Consider the following 23,181-nt stretch of genomic DNA (forward strand, 5'->3'; position numbering starts at 1 on the left):
CAAAATTTTGGCAAGATGGGTCAATAAATGCGCTTGTTGCGAATTTAGAAGTTAAAATTGGACGATATATATATATGAGAGCTACATCTAAATCTTAACCGATTTCCATGAAAATCACCACTAAACTTGAGAGTCAAGAGAAAATCCCTCCTGCCAAAAGATAATCGGTTAACAAATGACCTTTTAAATGCAATATTACCGAAAATAGGACGAACATATATGTGGGAGCTATATCCAGGTGTGAACCGATTTTTTCCAATTTCAATAGGCTTCGTCCCTAGGCCGAAAAACATGCCTGTACCAAATTTGAAGGCGATCGGATGAAAACTGCGACCTGCACTTTGTACACAAATAAACATGGACAGACAGACGGACGGACAGACAGACAGATGGACATCGCTAAATCGAATCAGAAAGTGATTCTGGGTCGATCGATATACTTATCAATGGGTCTATCTGTCTTCCTTTTGGGTGTTACAAACTATTGGGTTGCCCAAAAAGTAATTGCGGATTTTTCATATAGTCGGCGTTAACAAATTTTTTCACAGCTTGTGACTCTGTAATTGCATTCTTTCTTCTGTCAGTTATCAGCTGTTACTTTTAGCTTGCTTTAGAAAAAAAGTGTAAAAAAAGTATATTTGATTAAAGTTCATTCTAAGTTTTATTAAAAATGCATTTTCTTTCTTTTAAAAAATCCGCAATTACTTTTTGGGCAACCCAATAATTCACTAAGTTATAATACCCTGTACCACAGTAGTGGTGTAGGGTATAAAAAGTATCTGTATATAAAATTTCATGTGGCTAGCTTCAATCGTTCGACCGCTATCGTGATTTGGACAGAAGAACGAACCGACATGGCCAGATCAACTCCGAATGTCAAGATGATCATGAATATATATTGCAGACTAATATTTGAAGCGATTACAAACGAAATGACTAGATATAAAAAACCATTTACCATTTAATTTTCCATCTGTTTTTTTTTTTTTTGAGTGTACAGATATGTGTCACACACATGTGTCTGAATGTAAAACTTCATACCAGGTTTCACACACAAAACTCCCACCAATATTGTCACTTTGGTCTCTGAACAACATTTTGAACTTCCCCACTGACAGCTAGACATACAATCTTGACATATTTTGAATACAATGCTCGAATAGAGCCTTATTTAAAATTTGCCAAATGTCATGTATTGGCATTTAAGTGCGATCGGTCGACCGACCGACTTACCAACCAACTTCTTGTGATAGTGGCATTGTTTGCCAAGTTCAATTTCAATTTGAAGTGCTACCAGAAGGCAAACCAAAATACCACTAACAATATATGGGCCAGGTTTTTGCGGGAGAGACCGGAAAATATTTATATGGTGGAATTAAACATTCACGCGTCCAATATCGATGGCATAAAAATAAAAAATCAACAAAATAAACATTCGAACAATAAACTACCCATTTACCAAAGCATTTGATAAAATAAACCTTTGCAAGACATTTGAATTAAAATTGTCTACCAGGTGATTTATTTAGGAATGAGTTTATTTCGAGAGTGTCATAACTGAAAATTTTCTTAAACGTATTTAGTCCACATTCCAAACATTGCTGGATTTGAACTAGAGTGCTATTGATATGCAGATTTTTCCCTTTATTAAATCAGTTGACGAGAGCCTTAAATTTAATGAGCAGTTTAATCGGGGTGTTATGTATAAAAGTTATGTATAAAAACCCGTAAGAAAAGGCAAAAGTCGGGCGGGGCCGACTATATAATACCCTACACCACCTGGCATACGTAGCACTTTTTATATGTAGAACTTATCTCGAAATCAGACTTTAATTTGGATACATATTGAAATATCATATAGACCCTTGCAAGATTTTCTTACGATAGGACAACAAATTTGGATTTCCTCATCCTAAAAAAGGCCATATCGGATAAAATATTATATGGGAGTTATATCGAAACTTGTGTCAATTTTGATGACACATACTGGAACGTCAATTGGAACATCTCACGCCCTATATTGTAGAGATGTGACCAAAATTGTTACTTTTACTGTCTTAAAAATCCATATCGGATAAAATATATACATTGAAGCTATATCTAAATCAGGACCGATTTTAATGAAATTTTGGGCACATATTTGGGCACGCCAAATATAATGTCCCATGCAAAATCGGACGAAAATTGTGCTTTTTACAGGCTATAATCTATTTCGGATGGAAGATATATCAGGGACCTATATCTAAATCTTATCCGTATTTTACGAAATTTCGCACACGTATTAGGACGTCAAATAAAACACCTCGTACTACATCTTGTTAAGATCGGACTAAAATAGTGGCTTCTACAGCCTCAAAAGACCATATCGGACAAAAGATATATATGGGAGCTATGTCTTAATCTAGACCGATTTATATGAAATTTTGCACTCGCATTGGGACTTTAAATAGAACAACTCAGGCTAAATTTTGTAAAAATCGGGCCAAAATTGTGCCTACTACAGCCTTTAAAGTCCAAATCGGATGAAAGATATATATGGGTGCTTTATCTAAATCTGAACCGATTTTTATGAAATTTTACACACATATGAGGGCGTCAAATAAAGCACCCCATACCAAATTTTTTAAAGATCGGGCCAAACTTGTGGCTTCTACAGCCTTGAAAGGCCATATCGGATGAAAGTTATATATGGGAGCTCTATCTTAATCTGAACCGATTTTAATGAAATTTTGCACGCATATGAGGACGTCAAATAAAACACCCCATGCCAAATTTAGTAAAGATCGGACCAAAATTCTGGCGCTTATAGCCTTAAAAGCCCATATCGGATGAAAGATATATATGAGAGCTATATCTAAATCTGGACCGATTTTCATAAAATTTTGCACACATATGAAGACGTCAAATAAAACATCCCATGCCAAATTTTGTAAAGATCGGACCAAATTTGTGGCTTCTACAGCCTTGAAAGGCCAAATCGGATGAATGATATATATATGAGAGCTATATCTAAATCTGGACCGATTTTCATAAAATTTTGCACACATATGAAGACGTCAAATAAAACACCCCATGCCAAATTTTGTAAAGATCGGACCAAAATTGTGGCTTATACAGCCTTGAGAGGCCAAATCGGATGAAAGATATATATGGGAGCTATATCTAAATCTGAACCGATTTCGTTCAAAATTAATAGTATTCGTCCTTGGGCCAAAAAAGAGACTTGTGCAAAATTTCATGACAATATGACTATAAATGCTAACTGAAACTTGATCACAAGAATACATGGACAGACAGACGGACCGACGGACAGACGGCCATAGCTAAATCGAATCAGGAAGTGATTCTAAGCCAATCGGTGTTCTTATCAACAGGTCTAGCTCTTCTTCTTCTAAGCATTGCAAACAAATGCACAAAGTTATAATACTCTGTACCACAGTGGTGGTGTAGGGTATAATTAAGACTCCTGCAACATTGATCTGGAGGCCACCCTACCGCAGAGGTTAGCATGTTCGCCTCTGACGCTAAACGCCTGGGTTCGAAACCTGGCGAGACCATCAGAAATAAATTTTCAGCGGTGGTTTTTCCCCTCCTAAAGCTGGCAACATTTGTGAGTTACTATGCCATGTAAAACTTCTCCCCAAAGAGGTGTCACACTGTGGCACGCCGTTCGGACTCGGTTATAAAAAGGAGGCCCCTTATCATTGGGCTTAAACTTGAATCGGACGTCACTCATTGATATGTGAGAAGTTTGTCCCTGTTCCTTAGTGGAATGTTCATGGACAAAATTAGCATTTGTATTTGCATTTGCAAAGCTGGCAACATTTGTGAGTTACTTGCCATGTAAAACTGCTCTCCAAAGAGGTGTCGCACTGCGGCACGCCGTTCGGACTCGGCTATAAAAAGGAGACCCCTTATGATTGAGCTTAAACTTGAATTGGACGACACTCATTAATATGTGAGAAGTTTTCCCCTGTTCCTTAGTGGAATGTTCATGGGCAAAATTTGCAAAAGTTGCCAAGTTGATCTATTTGCCCTCTATTTTTTATGATCCTTGCTCTATAACTGTTTTGATTTTTATTTCAACTTTGTTCTATATCACAAAATTTAACACCCATTAGTTATTACAACAATGCGTATAAATATGGGAGTCCCCATAGAATGTGTTTTCGTTTATCTATAGCCATTGACTTTGGTCATGTCCATGTCCAAAACTAAAGCAGCAACAGCTAGTCGACTGTTGCTGGTAGCCAAGTTGTCCGACAGGCTAGCCGGCCTGGCTCAGACTGTCTTGGGGTCTTGTTTGTTATACATTCCACGTACGTCCTCTAGTTACTAAATTAACAACTGCCCATAGAAGTTGTGACTGGACATAAATTAACGCCAAATGGTGATACATGAGAGCCACATAAGTTTGCTTAACTACCTAGTCTTGGTTTAGGCCTAGGCCAACCCAACAACAAATGGCTGAAGGTAAAACTTAAGAGAGACCGATATGTTTGCAGTATTTCCCGTTTTTTATATTTGAATGTCCACTTTTTTCTATTCCCCACCCTTTTTTTGTAATCAATTCAATGATTTTTCATTGCCCCACAAATGATATGAAAAATTAAGCGATAATAAATTTTTCAAGACAGCTGGGACATATATCTTAAAAGTTTGCAATTTACAAGCCCCGATTAGATTGGAAGCTCACGACTTGGAGAAAAACGCCTATATTTGTATATGGTTGGAAAATCTCTAAAGACTAAATTAAAGCCAAACACTTTTCATTATTTTCCACTTTAAAGTAGTTTTGGTGAAGTAGCCTCCTCCCTACCAGCCTGCCTGCCAGCCTACTTAAATGCACGCAGGTGTATTTTAAGTAAAATATATTTTTATTGCATTTTCATTGGCCAATTGTGCAAATGACGACTGATGACTGTCGATTCTCAAACACAACCCCCTTCCATTTTAAGAAAAAAACTAACAAATAATTCAAACAAAAATGATTGCTTTAAAAAAAATCTCAGCCGTCGGCTAGTAACAACAGCCTGTGCCTAGATCACCTCATCATAATCATGGGCCACACAACTCTAACCATCTCCATTGGATATCGCTCTACAAAGTTGGCATGCGGACTAGACTGCACTGTATGCACAAGGCTCTAGCTCATTTGATCATTTGTAAAATGTTTGGACGTACCAAAACATACACTGTGGAGTGTAGACACAGTTGTTTTTATAGATATGGTCCAAACGACAAACGTACGAAGCAGTGGACACAATCGCATACGAGTATCAATATATTTGTAGAGTCTATACAATGCCCGTTTACATTTCAACCACATGACTTAGTAAGGCATTTTTCTACGAGAGTAGTTAGGTAAGGTATATTACAGACACTAGTCAATGTTTTTATAAATTTTTTAAAATTTAATTTTCATAGAAAATTTGACCAAAAATGTATTTTCACAGAAAATCTCCTCAAAAATTTAATAAAAAATTGGAATGAAATACTTTCTCGAAATTTTGTTTTTATAAAAATTTTTAAATTTCTTTAAAATGTTATATGTAATGAGATAATAACTGAGATTTTTACAAACCCATGGCCTTGAATCGGGAAATTGTTTATAAGGCAGCTATATCCTAATATGATCTCATCTCGACCATACCCGAGTGGGATTTTAAACTCACTCAAAGGCGCCTTGAATGGGCTCATGACCTGGAATTGGGTCTATATGGCAGGTATGTCAGAATACAGTTCGATTTGGCTAATATTGGCTAAAGATGTCGAGGCGACAATTACAAATTTCAGCGGATTCTGAATTAATTTAAAAAAAATAAAATAAAGTGCGTTAAGTTCGGCTGGATGGATGGAATGGATCGCATGTGACAAGTTCTTTGAATGCATTTTTCAAATATATATGAGCTTTATCAAGTTATGGACCAATATGATCCCTACTTTTCATGGCTGTTAGAAGTCCTAGAAAAATACCACCTCTAAAATTCCAGCAAATCGAGTAACAATTGCGCGCTCCAGAGGCTGAGGGAGTCAAATTGGGAGATCGGTTTATATGGCAGTAATATCAGGTGTGATGAATAGAGTGATCGAAAACGCGGTTATTTGGAATAACGGCTTTTACCGGATTTTAAAAACCACAGAATTTTCAAAACCGGTGGACGGTAAAATTTGATTAAAAAAAAAACCGATAAAACCGGTGGTAACGGGTTTTCATTTAAAATCATACAAAAGCATAAATTGATCTAAAAAAAAGGTAAAAGCGTGCTACCACCACGGATTCTGCTAAAAATGTATACAAAATAAATTTAGTTGAAGGGCATAAATAAAATTCTGTTTTAACCAGCAAAGATTAAAGCTTCTAGGAACCGAACAAGGATGATCGAGAGACCGGTTTAATTGGGACTTATATCAAGTTATAGACTGATTTGGACCTTACTTGGCACAGTTGTTGAAAGTCATAACAAAACACCGCATTAAAAAATTTGGCAAAATCGTACAAAAATTGCGGCTTGTGAGGACTCAAGAAATCAAATCGGATGATCGGTTTATATGGGAGCTATATCAGGTTATAGACCTATTCGGGCCGTTATTGGAACTCATTCGGACAGTTATTGGAGCTCATCTCAGAACACTACATGTTCAATTTCAGCCAAATCGGCTTGTGGCTTGTAAGGGCTCAAGAAGTCAAAACGGGAGATTGGTTTATATGGGAGATGCATCAGGTTACAGACCGATTTAAATCGTACATGGCACAGTTGTTGGAAGTCATAACAGAGCACTACATGGAAAATTTCAGCTAAATCGGACCAGAATTGCGACTTCCAGGGGCTCAAGATGTCAAATCGGGTTATGGACTGATTTGGACCGTACTAAGCACAGAACACAGTTTCATAACAGGACACTACATGCAAAATTTCAGCAAAATAGGACAAAAATTGCGGTTTCCAGTGGCTCAAGAAGTCAAATCGGGAGATCGGTTTATATGGGAGCTATATCTAAATCTGAACCGATTTCGCCCATTTGCAATCCCCAACGACCTACATCCATATTAAGTATTTGTGCAAAATTTCAAGCGGCTAGCTCTACGCCTTCGACCTCTATCGTGATTTCGAGAGACAGACGGACGGACATGGCCAGATCGAATCAGAATGTCGAGACGATCCAAAATATATATACTTTATGGGGTCGCAGATTATTATTTCGAGGTGTTACAAATGGAATGACCAGATTAGTATACTCCCATCCTATGATGGTGGGTATAAAAAACAAGTAAACGCGTTTAAAGATCGGACGCGCCGAATCAAGCAATGCAAAGGGAAATTCTTTCAATTAATTTTCAAAATATATATTGGGTTGCCCAAAAGTAATTGCGGATTTTTTAAAAGAAAGTAAATGCATTTTTAATAAAACTTAGAATGAACTTTAATCAAATATACTTTTTTTAAACTTTTTTCTAAAGCAAGCTAAAAGTAACAGCTGATAACTGACAGAAAAAAGAATGCAATTACAGAGTCACAAGCTGTAAAAAAATTTGTCAACGCCGTCTATATGAAAAATCCGCAATTATTTTTTGGGCAACCCATAGCAGCTACATCATGTTATTGTCCGTACTTGTCTTTGCTGTTAAAAGTCATAAAAAATAAAATAAAAGTCATCAAAAATAAAAGAGATACAGTATTTTTTAAGAGATAACATTGTTTCACAATAAGTTGGGTAGAATTTCATATTTTTAGATGCAATTAAAAACCGAAAACCTGCATTTTTATATGAAAACAATCGGTTACACCGGTCCACCAAAAATCTAATTTTATGACAAACTGACAGTTGGTTGAAAAAGAAAAACTGGCCGACCGGTTTTACAAACCGGTTTCGATCACTCTAGTTATAAACCGATTTAGATCATAAATGACACAATTATTGAAAGTCGAAACAAAACGTTACGTGCAAAATTTCAGTGAAATCGGAAAGAATTGTGCCCTCTAGAAGTTCAAGAAGTGAAATCGGGAGAACGGTTTATATGGCAGCTATATCAAAATACATACCGACTTGGCCCATTTACAATCCCAACCGACCTACACTAATAGGAAGAATTCATGTAAATTTCAAGCGCCCAGCGTTACTTCTTCGAAAGTTAGCAAGCTTTCGACTGACTGACAGCGAGATGGACGGACAGCTCAATGGAAGGGGCCTCCTTTTTTATGCCGAGTCAGAACGTGTCGCATGTCGCATACGAACCCCCCTTGATATAGAAGTTTAACATGGCAGGATATCTCACAAATGTAGCCAGAATTAGTAAAGTTGTTTCTGATGTTCACGTCAGGATTTGAACCAGGAGTTCGGCGTCACAAGCGGTAATGCTAATCCCTGCGCCACGGTGGTGAAGGATATAAAATTATTTAAAAAATTATCTTTAAAAACTTTATTTTCGAAAATATTGGTTTTTAGAAGAGATTCTTGCAAAAAACACAGTACTGTTATAGACCAATTGAATTTTGAAATCCTTTTTGTTTGGTACCCAAAGGGTATGTATTGAAAAGCTTGGATACCATCTCATACTCCAGAAACTTTACGAACAACCCTCGCATGTGCTCATATTAGACGTAATATATAACCCGTGTTAAGCTCAACATCACCAATTGGTTTTACCAATTGTGTCTGGGATAAATTCGTCACTGGCAGAGTTTTAAATGTATTAAATCTTCGCACTTGAGGTAAGAATAAGGAAAACGCTTGAATTTGGGATCCAGCAACCTGGGGGAATGCCCCACCCCAAAACCAACTAGCAAAGGTCTTTGAGAGTAAAGTAGGAATCTCACATTAATAATTGGGGCCAAAAATTAGAAGGACCCCCAAAAATACAACTTGACCAAGTCTATATGGTACTCAAATGAAAGGTCTGTGAATCTGATCTCCGATATCCAAATCTGGGACAAGCGTCTGGAGACCGTCCATCCCACAAATAACCCTCCGATCGGAGAAAAAAGGGTTCCAAAGAAGGTTTTAGGTTTGGTTTGTGCAAGGTTACAAACCTTGCACCCAAATTTAAGGTAAAGTTGAGTTCGAATCTGATAGGGACTTATAGTCCTGCATGTCTTGATTTTATCAGCTCCAGCTCTACAAAAGCTAGAAAGAGATGTAGATTAGGTAAGGTTATGTTGATAAGAGGGTGGGGATATTAATCTGCTCTATGCCACTATGGACAGACACATTAGCCAGTAAGCGGCTTGTCCCTTATCATTGAGCTCAAAATTGAATCGAACAGCACTCATTGATATGTGAGAAGTTTCCCCTAGTTCTTTAATGGAATGTTCATGGGCACATTTGCAGTCGTAGTTTGCATTTTAAGCAATACGCGCGAAGGCTCACATTTAGCGCATCTGATGAGAACACACACACATCTACTGTGCAAAATTATGAGCGTTTAAATTAATGTGTATGCTTTGTAATGCGTGGGTAAAGTAAAACATGGAAGTAAGTCTGTCATTTTTCATAGAAAGGATACCCCGTACGTCACTGATGAAAACAATTCTCATGCTAAATAATAAAAACAATTGAGTGTTTTCTTGCCACTCAACAACATTTGCTGTGTCATTCCTCTACTTGCTTTACTTTCACAAAACACTGCCTGAGTGGTGCTCATTCGCTAACAACACACGATGTCCGGCGACAAAATTGAAAAACACATCTACCGAACGACTATTAAAACGTTAGGCCAACTCTCGTTCTATTGTCATAAGAGCGTGTGTTTCTAGTTGAGTTAGTTTTTAGGTGCCATGCGTAACAAACAAATGCTTGGGCACAAGTGGCTTTGAGTGGCAAATTTTGGGTCAGGTGACATTTTTGAGTTAGTCAACTGTGTACAATTTCTTTACTAAGTGGTGTCGCTCTGTGAAAAAAGAGGTTCCTTATTATTGAGCTTCTCTACAAAAGGTTCAGAGAACTATTCTAGATATCCGACCCATTGACATACAGATTAAGCGTGAGGCAGCCACTACGGCTATAAGACTTAAGGCGATGGGAGAATGGATTGAGGATGGGAGCAGCTTATACCATCGCGGTATAATGGAGGATAAGGGGAGAGGTTTCCGATCGGATACCTGAGATGAACCTTGAAGTCGAGTGCGACGGCACAGTCTTGGATTGACGGAACCCTAGTATTGCCATCTGGAAGATCATGTTACACGGATGGATCAAAGCTAGAGGACAGAGTGGGCTTGGGGGTTTACATTGAAAACCCAGGGACTGACATCTGTTTTAGACTGCTGACCATAATACGGTCCTGCAGGCGGAGATCCGGGCGATCACGGAATGCGTGAAGTGGTGTGGTGCTAACGCGAGGACGTCGAGTGTGAACATCTTTACCGACAGTAAAATTTCCACAAGGGCAATAACAACCAGGACGGTAAGGTCACGAACAGTATAACAAGAAGATTAACGCCTTCTCTGAGGATAGGAATATTAAAATAAGAACGCATTCCTTTAAATGTCTGCCTAACACAAGCCGATATGTACGCATGCCTCTAATGAATTGAATTCAAGAAAATTTATGATATGTGCGTCAGCGAATGTTGTACTACAGCTACGTGCAAAATAACAAAACAAGAGTTGCACATATTTATTGGCCATAATGGAGGATCATGAGTTGATTTGAAAGTGCTAAAAACATCAGTTTAAGGATTAAATAATGCTTATTAAGATGTTAAAGCAAAATCGTCATAGGAAAATTTTAATTTCTTGTCCTATGTTTGTTGTCCTAACACCTTTCACATAGCGTATCTTTAAGCCGTTAATGCTGCAATAGTCGTCGCTGGGTTGCTGGTTTTTTTTTTCAAATACTTGTAGTCGAATTTGTACATGGCACATAATGTCTGACTATTTTTGGTTTAATGTGCAACATGTTCAGATTGATCAGCTACAACATTTGAAACTTATCTTTAATTTATTGTTACTCGATGTGAAAACAGGCGAAATACAAAACATAAATTATTTTTTTAATTTTAATATGCTGAAGATACCCAAAGCCACCAACAGAGCCACAAATCCAATGGAACCCATGAGAATAAATGCTTTTGACTGATCTGCCTGGGGGAGATCAGCAGTTGTAGGTACATGTTCGCCAGGCATTATGACACGAAATGAGATTTTAGAAATTTCCGATATTTCAGTTCGATTTTGTTCAGTCGGCAACGTATCCCGTTTGCGTCGTATTAAATTGCCATTGGGAGCAAAGCATTGATCTGCCGCCACTTGGCAATCTCGGGAATCCAAACATCCTGTTATACGCATGGTCATCAGCAATTCTTCGCCACTATGCATGCCCTGAAACATAACCGCTTTGAAGGGCAGTTTATAGCCAAGTGGAGCATCATAGGAGGGTGGTTGAGAACATATGCTCTTCATGGAGGGATTTAAGCATCCCTGCGATGTTACAAGATTCACATTGTTAAGCATTTCGCCTGAGGGTGATATTCTCTGCAGACTGACATCGGTGAGTTTGGTAAAGTTCCAGCCTATAATAATGACAAAGTGGGTTGTATTCCTTGCGTTACATGTTTTTTTCTTGTAAACCTTACCATCTCCAGCCAACACATGAGCTCGTAGCAATAAATCCTCTCCCAATTGTACAGCCTCATTGCCATGCACATGGCGGGCATAACCTTGTGGAGTTTTTCTCAATAACTCAACATGGGTACGAAATGCATTTTGAGAACCTCCTTTGGCATAGGTACCGAGACTGCGAGATTGACTAAGGAGTAAGAAAGAAAGAGAAACTTCATCTTAAGAAGTAATTCGACAATATAAATTAACTTGGAATTCAAAAGTCATTATAGAGCTTTCTATTTCCAGCCTAATTCCATAGCAAGTGTGCTCTTCAGGTACCAAATCGAAGAATTCATGTAAATGGGGGCTACACAGGTTAAGGACCAATTCAGGCCATTGTAAGAATGCAAAATTTAAGACATATGGGGTGCTTGAAAAGGGAAATCGAGAGATCGGGAGATGGGAGCAGATAATCATTTGATTCTGTTCATACCTATACCAATATTGAAAGCCATATTCAAAAACCACATATTTAGAAAACCGCGATGCATTCTTATCAAAATTGAATAAAAGAATGTGAGATTTCTATGCTCGTAACCAACAATGGGTACAGTGCAATGATAGAAAAGAGCAAAAGCCATTGATCAACAAGTAAAAGCTTACTAAGTTTGGCCGGGCCGACTTAGTAAGACCATAGTGGCGGCTTCACCATGGATCGCATTTGTCAAGTTCTTTGCCCGGTATCTCTTTATAGGCAAACAAAGGATAATGGATACGAATTTCAATGCTATTGGAGTTATATCGGGATATAGACTGATTCGGGCCATACATGGCTTCGATGTTGAAGACCAACTTAGATGTCATTGTGCAAAATTTCAGCCAAATCCGATAAGAATTGTGGGTTAAATAGAAGTTTTAAACCGATTCAAGTCATACTCAGTACATCTTTAGAAATCATAGGAAAAGTTATTGTGCAAAATTTGGGCCAAATCGGATAAGAATTGCTCTCTCTTGAAGCTCAAGAAGTATAATCGGTAGATCGGTTTATATGGGACTTACCCAAAACACGGTCCGATATGAGCCATTCACAATCCCAAACGACCTACACTAGTAGGAAGTATTTGTGCAAAATTTCGAGAGCCTAGCTTTACTCCTCCGAAGTTAGCGTGCTGTTGACGGACGGGCAGGCAGACAGACGGATGGACATGGCTAATTCGACTCTGAATGTCAAGATGATCAAGAAAGCGATCAATCACTCCCTGTTATTAAAGAGGTATCTAGTCCTATGCCTAGGATATGTTTTCGAGCACGTGGAGTCAAAAGGGTTTTTGCAGATCTCGACGTTAATAAATCCTCGAGCCCGGATGGCATATCGTCACTTGTTTTATGCAAATGTTCTTCGACTCTCGCTAGTCCTTTACACAATATTTTCAACCTTGCTTACCGTGCGGGTGTTTTCCCGACTCATTGGAAGATTGCGAACGTGCAGCCTATGCCCAAGAAAGTAAGGCAACCCTTCGAATTTCCGACCATAAGCGTTATGCTCCACGCTTTCCAAGGTTATGAAGAGCATGGTCATCATTACCATCTTGTGAGATACTTAGAGTCCAATGGTCTTCTTAGCGACGGACAATAGGGGCTCCGCAGAAATCGCTCCACGGGTGACCTGATGGCATTCCTGTCTGAACGTTGGAGTCTTTCTATTCACCAGTTCGGTGGGAGTAAGATCGTGGCTCTGGATATCTCCAAGACATTTGATAGGATCTGGCATGGTGCACTCCTTTCAAAGCTTGTCGTTTTTGGTGTCGGTAATAACTTTGCTCGATTTATATCGAGATTTCTCAGAGATCGCACTATAAGGGTTATTGTAGATAGGTTCTCATCTGACGCATATATTGGGTTGCCCAAAAAGTAATTGCGGATTTTTTAAAAGAAAGTAAATGCATTTTTAATAAAACTTAGAATGAACTTTAATCAAATATACTTTTTTACACTTTTTTTCTAAAGCAAGCTAAAAGTAACAGCTGATAACTGACAGAAGAAAGAATGCAATTACAGAGTCACAAGCTGTGAAAAAATTTGTCAACGCCGACTATATGAAAAATTCGCAATTACTTTTTGGGCAACCCAATAGATTGACCGCAGGAGTACCACAAGGCTCTGTCCTTTCTCCCTCTCTTTTTCTTATTTTCATTGACGATCTTTAGGATCTGACTTAGAATCCGATTTACTCGTTCGCTCGAATGATAGCAATCTCTGTCATTCATTTTCATTCGACCACAGGCCGAGTCTTCGAGAGATTGAAGACAGGAGGCGGATTATGGATGTGACACTCTGCCAGGATTTGCTTGCCATTTCTTGGTTGGATCGAAAGAACAGAGTAGATTTAAATGCACGCAAGACGCAGTGGTGTTTCTTGTCCCACAAATGATGACATTTGATACTTTACAATCGTCAATATCTATCGACGGTGTAGATATCAAGCAGTCAGAGGCTCTTGATGTTCTGAGCATGAAGATTCAATGTAATGTCCGTTGGTCAAAACATGTATTCGAAGTGTTGAAGAAAGCATTCAAGTGCTTGGGTATTTCTTAAGCAGTGTAAGAAATATTACACTCCCTCTGATCTTCTTAATATCTACACTACGTACATCAGGTCAAAAATGGAATATAACTCGCATATATGGGCCGGAGTTCCAATATCATCCTTGGAGCTGCTTGACCGTATCCAGAGGCGGGCGTTGGTATTAATTGGAGATGGAAGGGTATCCAACTCTATTGTTTTCCTTAAACATCATCGAAATGTGGGTTGAGTGGCGCTGTTCTATCGATTCTTCCACGATGTATGTTCCTCGGAAATCACTCTTCTGATTCCTGACTTGAGGTTGTTTGTTAGAAATACAAGATTTTCTAGAAGCGCGCACCGGTTTGCAATCGATTGACCAGCTGATCAGACCATGCACTACCGAGTAAAATCGTTTTTTTGCAAGGACGGCTCGTATGTGGAATCGACTTACGGCAGATGTTTTCCCCGCTACTTACGACATCCGGAAATTTAAAGCAAATGTCAATAAGCACTACTCCCTTTTTTCCTCCTCCGATCTTAACTGTCCTCCCCAACGCAGTGCACTGCATATAAAGGAGACATCCCCTGCGTGTTAGTTGATTGAAAAAAACTAACACTCGCACACAGAAGGTGTTCTATAGTCTCTTCCTCTTCGATGTCCTCACAGCTTCTTCAAATGTCATTACTGGCAACGACTGTCAGCATGTTTTCCGATTATACAGTGACCTGTCATGACGGACACAATGACTGAGACGTCTGTTCTAGCCAATGGCAGCAACGAGGCAGACCTCTTCCAGTCAAGATTAGGCAACATATGTATATGTAAGTATGGATGTACGTGATGTGGAAATGATAGAGGAAAATAAAAGTAAATAATAAAATGTATCGAAGTCGCATAAACACCAAAGACTTAAGAAACGAACTTTATCATTATTCTGGTATGTTCGTTTCCTAAGTCTTTTGTTTTGTCTGTTATGTTCTATGGCTGCCACAGCAATATTAGGCAATAAATGATACAAAAACTAGGAATTTTAAATATCGGGAAGAGTTTCCCCTCTCTATTTCCTTTACCTCACTTTCTCACTAAGAATTGCCGCTGCGAGGAAAACAACAAAACAAAAAACACTTACATAGTGGTCTTAGGCAGAACAGTTAAAATTTCTATAAAATCTTTTCATTCGACCACAGGCCGAGTCTTCGAGAGATTGAAGACAGGAGGCGGATTATGGATGTGACAATCTGCCAGGATTTGCTGGCCATTTCTGAGTGGGTCGAAAGAACGGAGTAGATTTAAATGCACGCAAGACGCAGTGGTGTTTGTTGTCCCACAAATGATGACATTTGATACTTTACAATCGTCAATATCTATCGACGGTATAGATATCAAGCAGTCATGGGCCCTTGATGTTCTGGGCATGAAGGTTCAATGTGATATCCATTGATCAAAACATGTATTCGAAGTGTCGAAGAAAGCATTCAAGTGCTTGGACATTTCTTAAGCGATGTAAGAAATATTTCACTCCCTCTGATCTTCTTAATATCTACACTACGTACATCGGGTCGAAAATGGAATATAACTCCCATATATGGGCTGGAGTTCTAATATCATCCTTGGAGCTGCTTGACCGTATCCAGAGGCGGGCGTTGGTATGGTATTGGTATGGAGATGGTAGGGTATCCAACTTAATTGTTTCCCTTGAACATCATCGAAATGTGGGTTGAGTGGCGCTGTTCTATCGATTCTTCCACGATGTATGTTCCTCGCAAATCACTCTTCTGATTCCTGACTTGAGGTTGTTTGTCAGAAATACAAAATTTTCTATAAGCGCGCACCGGTTTGCAATCGATTGACCAGCTGATCAGACCATGCACTACCGCGAGAATTCTTCTTTTCGCAAGGTCGGCTCGTATGTGGAATCGATTTCCGGCAGATGTTTTCCCCGCTACTTACGACATCCAGAAATTCAAATGAAATGTCAACAAACACCACTCCATTTTTCCCTCCTCCGATCCTTAACTATCCTCCCCAACGCAGTGCACTGCATATAAAGGAGACATCCCCTGCGTGTTGGTTGATTGAAAAAACTAACACTCGCACACAGAAGTTGCTCTATAGTCTCTTCCTCTTCGATGTCCTCACAGCTTCTGCAAAACTCGTTACTGGCAACGACTGTCAGCATGTTTTCCGATTATACAGTGACCTGTCATGACGGACACAATGACTGAGACGTCTGTTCTAGCCAATGGCAGCAAAGAGGCAGACCTCTTCCAGTCAAGATTAGGCAACATATGTATATGTAAGTATGGATGTACGTGATGTGGAAATGATAGAGGAAAATAAAAGTAAATAATAAAATGTATCGAAGTCGCATAAACACCAAAGACTTAAGAAACGAACTTTATCATTATTCTGGTATGTTCGTTTCCTAAGTCTTTTGTTTTGTCTGTTATTTTCTATGGCTGCCACAGCAATATTAGGCAATAAATGATACAAGAACTAGGAATTTTAAATATCGGGAAGAGTTTCCCCTCTCTATTTCCTTTACCTCACTTTCTTACTAAGAATTACCGCTAGTAAACTCGCGCACTGTAAATTGGGATAAACTGCGAGGAAAACAAAAGACTTTCATGATGGTCTTGATAGAATTAGGCTGAACATTTAAAATTTCTATAAAATTTTTTCTAAAGACAAAATTTCTATGAAATTTCTTCTTTTGACAAAATTTCTATAAAATTTTTTTTCTTTTGACAAAATTTCTATGAAAATTTTCTCCAAAGACAAAATTTCTATTAACTTACACTTCATTGACCACTGTCATTTTCAGGGCATGTGTCTTTACTGCAACTCGACTCTGGGGTTTGCAATGCAATGTCAATATATTATCCGATCCAGTACGCATTCCTCGTATCGCTGGAAATCTTAGACGCAAACACAAACCCTCCTCACATTGTTGAACGCCACATGTGGTAAAGTCTTCTCCAGCTAAGTCAATAACCACATAGCTTTTATGCAATTTTAATTCGCAACGTTTATCACTAGAATCATTGTCTACAGTAGGTGTGGCTCCAATGAAACTATCCACTTTCAAGACCGTACGAAAATAGCCTCCGCCTGGAGTTTGTTGAAGGCAACGCATTTCATGTACCCGCAAACGCAGTGGGGGTATAGATGGATCTGTATTTTGTACCAGAGTCTGTTGATCTGTAGATGCTGGTAAATAGACTGGAGCTGGAGTTGATGGTTTAGAGTAGTCATAGCCTTGTGTTGGTGATACGAAGGTAGGTTTATCAAATTCATCATTCTCAAAAGCTGGTATAATGGGAGCAATGGGAGGTAAAACTTGTGGTGGTAAATCTTCTACCACAATTGGTCTAGATGTGGGTCTTCTAGTGGTTGTTGTAGTGGGGGTTGTGGAGGGTCTTTGGTAGTTATAGCCACTAAAGGGATATTTATCTTGATTTCTGGAACGATAAACAATTGTTGACATTAAACAAAGTATTTGATGGGTATGAAGTCGAATACAAGTGAAAGGTATTAAGCATATATGTTGAGGATGTTATCATAATTGAATCAACGAGCCCTTTGCGTGGAAATCAAATTGTAAATTTGACATATATGAGGCATATTGAAAGTGTACACATGTTTACTACAGATGTAGGAGGACCTAAGTCCGATATAGGCTAACATACTGATGGTCAACATAGCTTCACTTTTTCTGTGGGCCATAACCAACTTACCCTTGCTCTGGACTTTCATAGTTGGGTCTCTCCTCCATAGGTGGTAAATACTGTTTAATCAATGGTATAAACTGTCTCTCATCCTTGGCACTACGATTATCCACAATTTCGGGTAAACTAAATTCTGTGGTGCTGCTGGCCACTGGAGCCACAGGAGCTGGTGTGGCCACTTGCGATGGTCCCACCGGATTACCAGGATAAACAGGTTGCGGTGGTGGACCATATACTCCCGAATAGGATGGTTGAAAGGCTACAGGTATTGCTTGCTGATGCGGTATATGATGATGATGTTGAAAATAACTTAAATCTGATGGAGCAAAAAAATGAGAAATATCACCAAGGGAACACTTTAAAATTTTTAAAAGGAATATAATTAAGATAATTGATCTGAACATTTTGAGGGTTGAGCGACTACTAAGTGCCGTATTCTCGACCAATGCTATTTTTATAATTTAAATTTTTAACTTTTAGGAGAAAATTCACTTCTTTGATATTTATAGCGAAACCGTGATCATTGTTCCTATCGCATAGACGTAACGCTACCATGTGCTTTACTTTTACTTATTGGCTGCCATTGAAAATCACGCATTTTGTGTTCTTTTTGGCCATTACACTTTCCATGTTCACGTTTGTCTTTTATGTTGCTTTAGGTAGAAATTTCGAAGTATGTGTTTGAGTAGTAGGGCAACATTGACCAATATTCCTTAGTAATTATTGATACAGGTCATGTTAGTTTGGTATTGGGATTCACTTAACAATGATCAAGTGTTGCAGGGGAATTTAGTAAAAAAGAACCAACTTGGAAAAATTGTTGGGAAAATGGTTTGGGAAAAGATTTGAAACTTTTTAGAGAAAATTTCTTCGAAATTTTATATTTTTAAAAAAAATTTGTTAAAAGTTTGTCTTTGAAGAAAACTTTGTCTTGGTCTTTAGAGAAATTTTAACCAAAATTTTGTCTTTAAAGAATATGGTAACTTTCCACTTTAAACTTTTCTAAAACGTTTGCTTGGGTGACGTAGGAGTTGATAAATACAGAGCAGCGCTTCTGAGTATCTCATCTCAATTGTGGACACTTATCTCCCAGCGGTGTCACATGGGTGCCGTGATATGTACCGTGATGGTCTACAAACCATAAAACCATGGTTGAGTAGCAGTAACCCGCCCTTGCCGCAAGTACTCATTGCTGTGAAAAAAATAAAGAATGAGTAAAACGGACTTCTCAAACATTGATGACACCTGCAAACGAATTAAGGAGAATTATTTGCGAATCTGCACTGGAATAACCGAACTCTATACAGAGAATGTGCAGAATAAACAATGGCGGGTGTATTGGAAAAGTACAAGGCCAATATTACCGCTTTACAGTAAGTTCGATTGATTGAAAATGACAACACAACAACACCAAAAGGTGACGCGTTGCATTATACCCAGCTAACAATATTTTTCGACGTTGGTCCGACGTCGGTACGACAATCGGATGAATCATCCCATATAGGGTCCGATGTCTTACCGACATTGTAATTAAAAACGAGAGAAGTTGTTGTCATGTTTTCGGATCGACACGGATGAGGGAAATCTGATATATTTACCGCCGAATCATATCGATATCGGACCGATGTCGCAGCAGGGAAATTCGGATGGGAAATTTTACGTTGTACCGATTTGGGACCGAATTCCTAGACGATTTTTAAACGAATGTCTTACAAAATGCGCACGATTTTGCCGTCGAGTCGGTCCGATTTCTGAACGATTTCATGACGAATATCTTACAACTGATCAAACAAAACAAAAATTCCAAGGCCGTTAACGGCACCACACGCAATTCCAAAAAAAAAACCAAAGATATCTCCCCTCCACCACTTGTGTACATTCCACACACGTGGTAACGAAATATTGCTATGCCAAAATAAAAATGATCCAAAGCATTCCACCTACACGCCGTACAGAAATCGTAACGTTTTCGTTCTTAAATGCCGGAAAAGAAAGAATAAATTCCCTCAGACTTGTCGAACCGTCTTCTTTCCGGATTTGATAAGAATTGTCAAATGTTTCGTCCGATTATGTGCAGACATGTCGGACGTCAGACAAAGTCGGATCATATTATTAGCTGGGATAACTGTCCGGATACGTTACATGTGTTTGGGTGTGGATTTACGGTTAGTCGGAGACTCACTTACCTTTTCTTCGTTTTTACTCCGGTGAATGAGAGGCTAGATACAATCCGCATAAATCCAAATTCTTGTAAATCTGGTTATCTGTGTCCATTTTCCGACCGAAGGTAGAGACGAACAGATCATGGTTATAATTTATGGGGCTGCTATAAGATTTTAATTAGAGATCTGCGGCGATGTAGCGCATTTACATTGCACCGCAAAAATTCTTGTCCTTTTGAATCAACACAACCAACGCAACCATTCAACTTCAATCAACGCTTACGCTTTCTTCAAAAACACAAAAGATTTTGCGGTGGTGCTGATGTGTGCGTGTATGTACCGCAAGCAAGCGGGTAATGCCTGAGTATAAACTACCACCGCAAATATTTATGCTCATGTGTCTCTTGTATATGCGGTGGTATGATGAGTGTTTTTCAAAAAAATCAAACACTGTTGAAAAATAGTAATCAGGAATGAAATTAGATATTAGAAATATTAAAATATATTTTTGTCAAAACAAATGCGCTTTCTCGTCGATGCAAAAGCAACACCGCAATTATGATTAGAGTCAATGTGTTGTGGTGATGGGGTCTTGCCATTTTCGTCTTACATTCACTCATATCACCGCCGTGGGCAAAGACCTATGATTATCCCTACGATCGCCACTCATATCAGTGTGATGAGCATAACACCAAATCAATTGCGGAAGCGACAGACACTAAGACCGAATTTTTATGAGTATACCGCACGTATATTAGAAAAATACCACAGCTTGCAGTTATCTGATTTTAATGCCAAAATTAGAGGGGAGAAAATCTTTGATCAAACGGTTGGTAAAATTAGTTCCCCAAGGGATAATGGATTGAGACCAATAGATTTCGTAGATGCAAAAAACATGGTAGCTAACAGGACCAGATTTCAACATTGTAATGTTCACAATGATGATGTTTCCCGATAAAACAACGAGAAAGTAGAATGATTATTTTATGATAAAGGAAATGCGTTAGAGGCACGATCGATCCGGAAGCAAACATCGATTCGAATCATTATCTTGTTGTAGCAAAGTTTTGCATCCTTCTCAAAGTAGCGAAAAACGATTCCACACTACACTGAAGCTGGAGGCGAAAAGCTGCAAACGCAGTGGCATACTCTACTCGAATGGCACAAATGTATAAGGAAAGAACTCCTTGCCCCGATGATATGTCAGAGAAAGGGTAAACCTTTACCCTTTTCATATAAAAATGGAGCAAAATCCATACTTGTGTATCAAAGGTCTCCCCCAAGAAACCCCTGGTTCAGAACAGTTGAGAGGAGAAACGTCTATCCACTAAAAGAAGAGTGAAATGGAAACACGTGAGTTAAGCGAATCCATACGTTAAGGAGTCCGAATAAAGACTGGATATTGTATCAAAGAGTTTAATATAAAACCGATGGCTTTGCGTACAGGCACATCCTCATGCTGAAACAAACAAAGATATCTAGTTACAGTTAAGGTGCTATTACACGATATGTATTCCAATGTTTTTTTTTTCAAATGTGGCAACTCTGAAAGTTGTACACATCGTGTGTAACCGGCGGCACGACGTTCGGACCCGGCTATAAAAAAGAGCTTAAACTTGAATCGGACAGCACTCAGATGTTTGCCCCTGTTCCTTAATGGAATGCTCGTGGGAGAATTTGAAAGGAAAGTTTTGTGGATACAGAATGTGACAGCACATGAAGCACATGTAGTGTAAAGACATTTTGGAAATATGGAAATAACATTTTCCTAGCTGCTACTGTGTGATAGTGGTGGTGACGAGTAGTTCAAGTAGCAGTGACCCTATCGAAGAACAACAAGACTGCAGGGTCTATGCGTCGCCGTAAAATTTATTTAAAACGGGAGGCGACATGATATTAACCCGTTTGCATCAGATCGTGTACGTCATCTGGCCTCAGAAAGAAAATATTACACTGATACTACTCGCGTTATTATAAGCATCCCAAGCATGAGTACTTGCGAAAGTAGACAAGGCAGAACTTAGAGTTTTTGAAAGAAAGATTTTTCATAAAAAAATTTTCAGATTACCAACGTCGTACAACCCACGAGCTGTACGATGCCTGCTAAGCATATCAAAATGCAACGTTCTCGCTGGCTAGGTCATGTCGTCAGAAGGATTGAAGAAACCGCAGCTAAGAATTCAAAACTTTCATTCATAAAACTTTCAACTGAAGTAACATATTGTGAAAATTTTAATGAATTTTTGGTTTTAAGTTTAAATGTGCTTTAAAATGCTGTAACCTAAAATAAGTGTAGATCCTTAACCCGCCCATAAGCTGTTTATTCATTTAGTCATCCCGTTTGTAACACATCGAAATATGCATTTTCGAACCTACAAAGTATTGGGTTGCCCAAAAAGTAATTGCGAATTTTTTAAAAGAAAGTAAATGCATTTTTAATAAAACTTAGAATGAACTTTAATCAAATATACTTTTTGTACACTTTTTTTCTAAAGCAAGCTAAAAGTAGCAGCTGATAACTGACAGAAGAAAGAATGCAATTACAGAGTCACAAGCTGTGAAAAAATTTGTCAACGCCGACTTTATGAAAAATCCGCAATTACTTTTTGGGCAAACCAAAATATACATTTCGGATCGTTTTAAAATTCTAAGATGATTTGACAATGTCCGTGTGTCTGTCCGTCAGTTGTAGTCACGCTATAGTCTTTAAAAATTGATATCTTGAGTTGAAATTTTTGTACAAACTCGTATTTATTCTATGCGTAGGTTAAGTTCTTGAATGGACCACATCAGACTATATATATAAAACCGATTTCGCTGAAATTCGGCATGGTGAATTTTATTAGGCCCATCGATATCCGCACCAAAAATGGTCCAGATCGGAACATATTTAGATATAGCTATCATATAGACCAATCTGCCGATTTTGGGTCTCAGGCTTATTACAGGCGCATTTATTACCCATATTCGTTGAAATTTGGAACAGTGAGTTATTTCAACACTCCCAACATCTGTCTCGAATGTGGTTCAGTTCGGGCTTTATATAGATATAGCTGTCATAGAGACCGATTTTCAGCTTTAGGGTCTAAAGACCATAAAAGGCGCATTTATTCTCCGATTTTGCTGAAATTTGCAACAGGGCCCTCGACATCCGACCCGAATATGGTGTATATCAAACCAT

At 38.6% G+C, this 23,181-nt stretch overlaps 2 protein-coding genes across 7 annotated transcripts in view; one reads left to right on the top strand and one right to left on the bottom strand.

Annotated features, from left to right (window-relative positions):
- The window catches only part of LOC106083998 (bcl-2-related ovarian killer protein homolog B), a 70,678-nt gene that overhangs the window by 32,292 nt on the left and 15,205 nt on the right, over positions 1-23,181 (top strand). The window contains exon 1 of one of the 6 annotated variants that reach the window (XM_013247372.2): positions 17,064-17,388. The exons of the other annotated variants lie outside the window; for them this stretch is intronic. The gene's annotated coding sequence lies outside the window, so the exon portion shown is untranslated. Of the gene's footprint in view, positions 1-17,063; positions 17,389-23,181 lie in introns of those variants that run through there. 6 annotated transcript variants of the gene reach the window in all.
- On the bottom strand, positions 10,987-20,620 carry LOC106083995 (uncharacterized). Its single transcript, XM_059369688.1, has 6 exons — positions 20,611-20,620; positions 20,284-20,450; positions 17,848-18,194; positions 16,909-17,571; positions 11,577-11,749; positions 10,987-11,513 (listed from the first exon to the last, which is right to left on the bottom strand). Exons 1-6 carry the CDS (start codon positions 20,618-20,620, stop codon positions 10,987-10,989), a joined length of 1,887 nt encoding a protein of 628 aa, XP_059225671.1.

Source organism: Stomoxys calcitrans, chromosome 5 (genome assembly GCF_963082655.1).
Source record: "Stomoxys calcitrans chromosome 5, idStoCalc2.1, whole genome shotgun sequence".
Lineage (NCBI taxonomy): Eukaryota > Metazoa > Arthropoda > Insecta > Diptera > Muscidae > Stomoxys > Stomoxys calcitrans.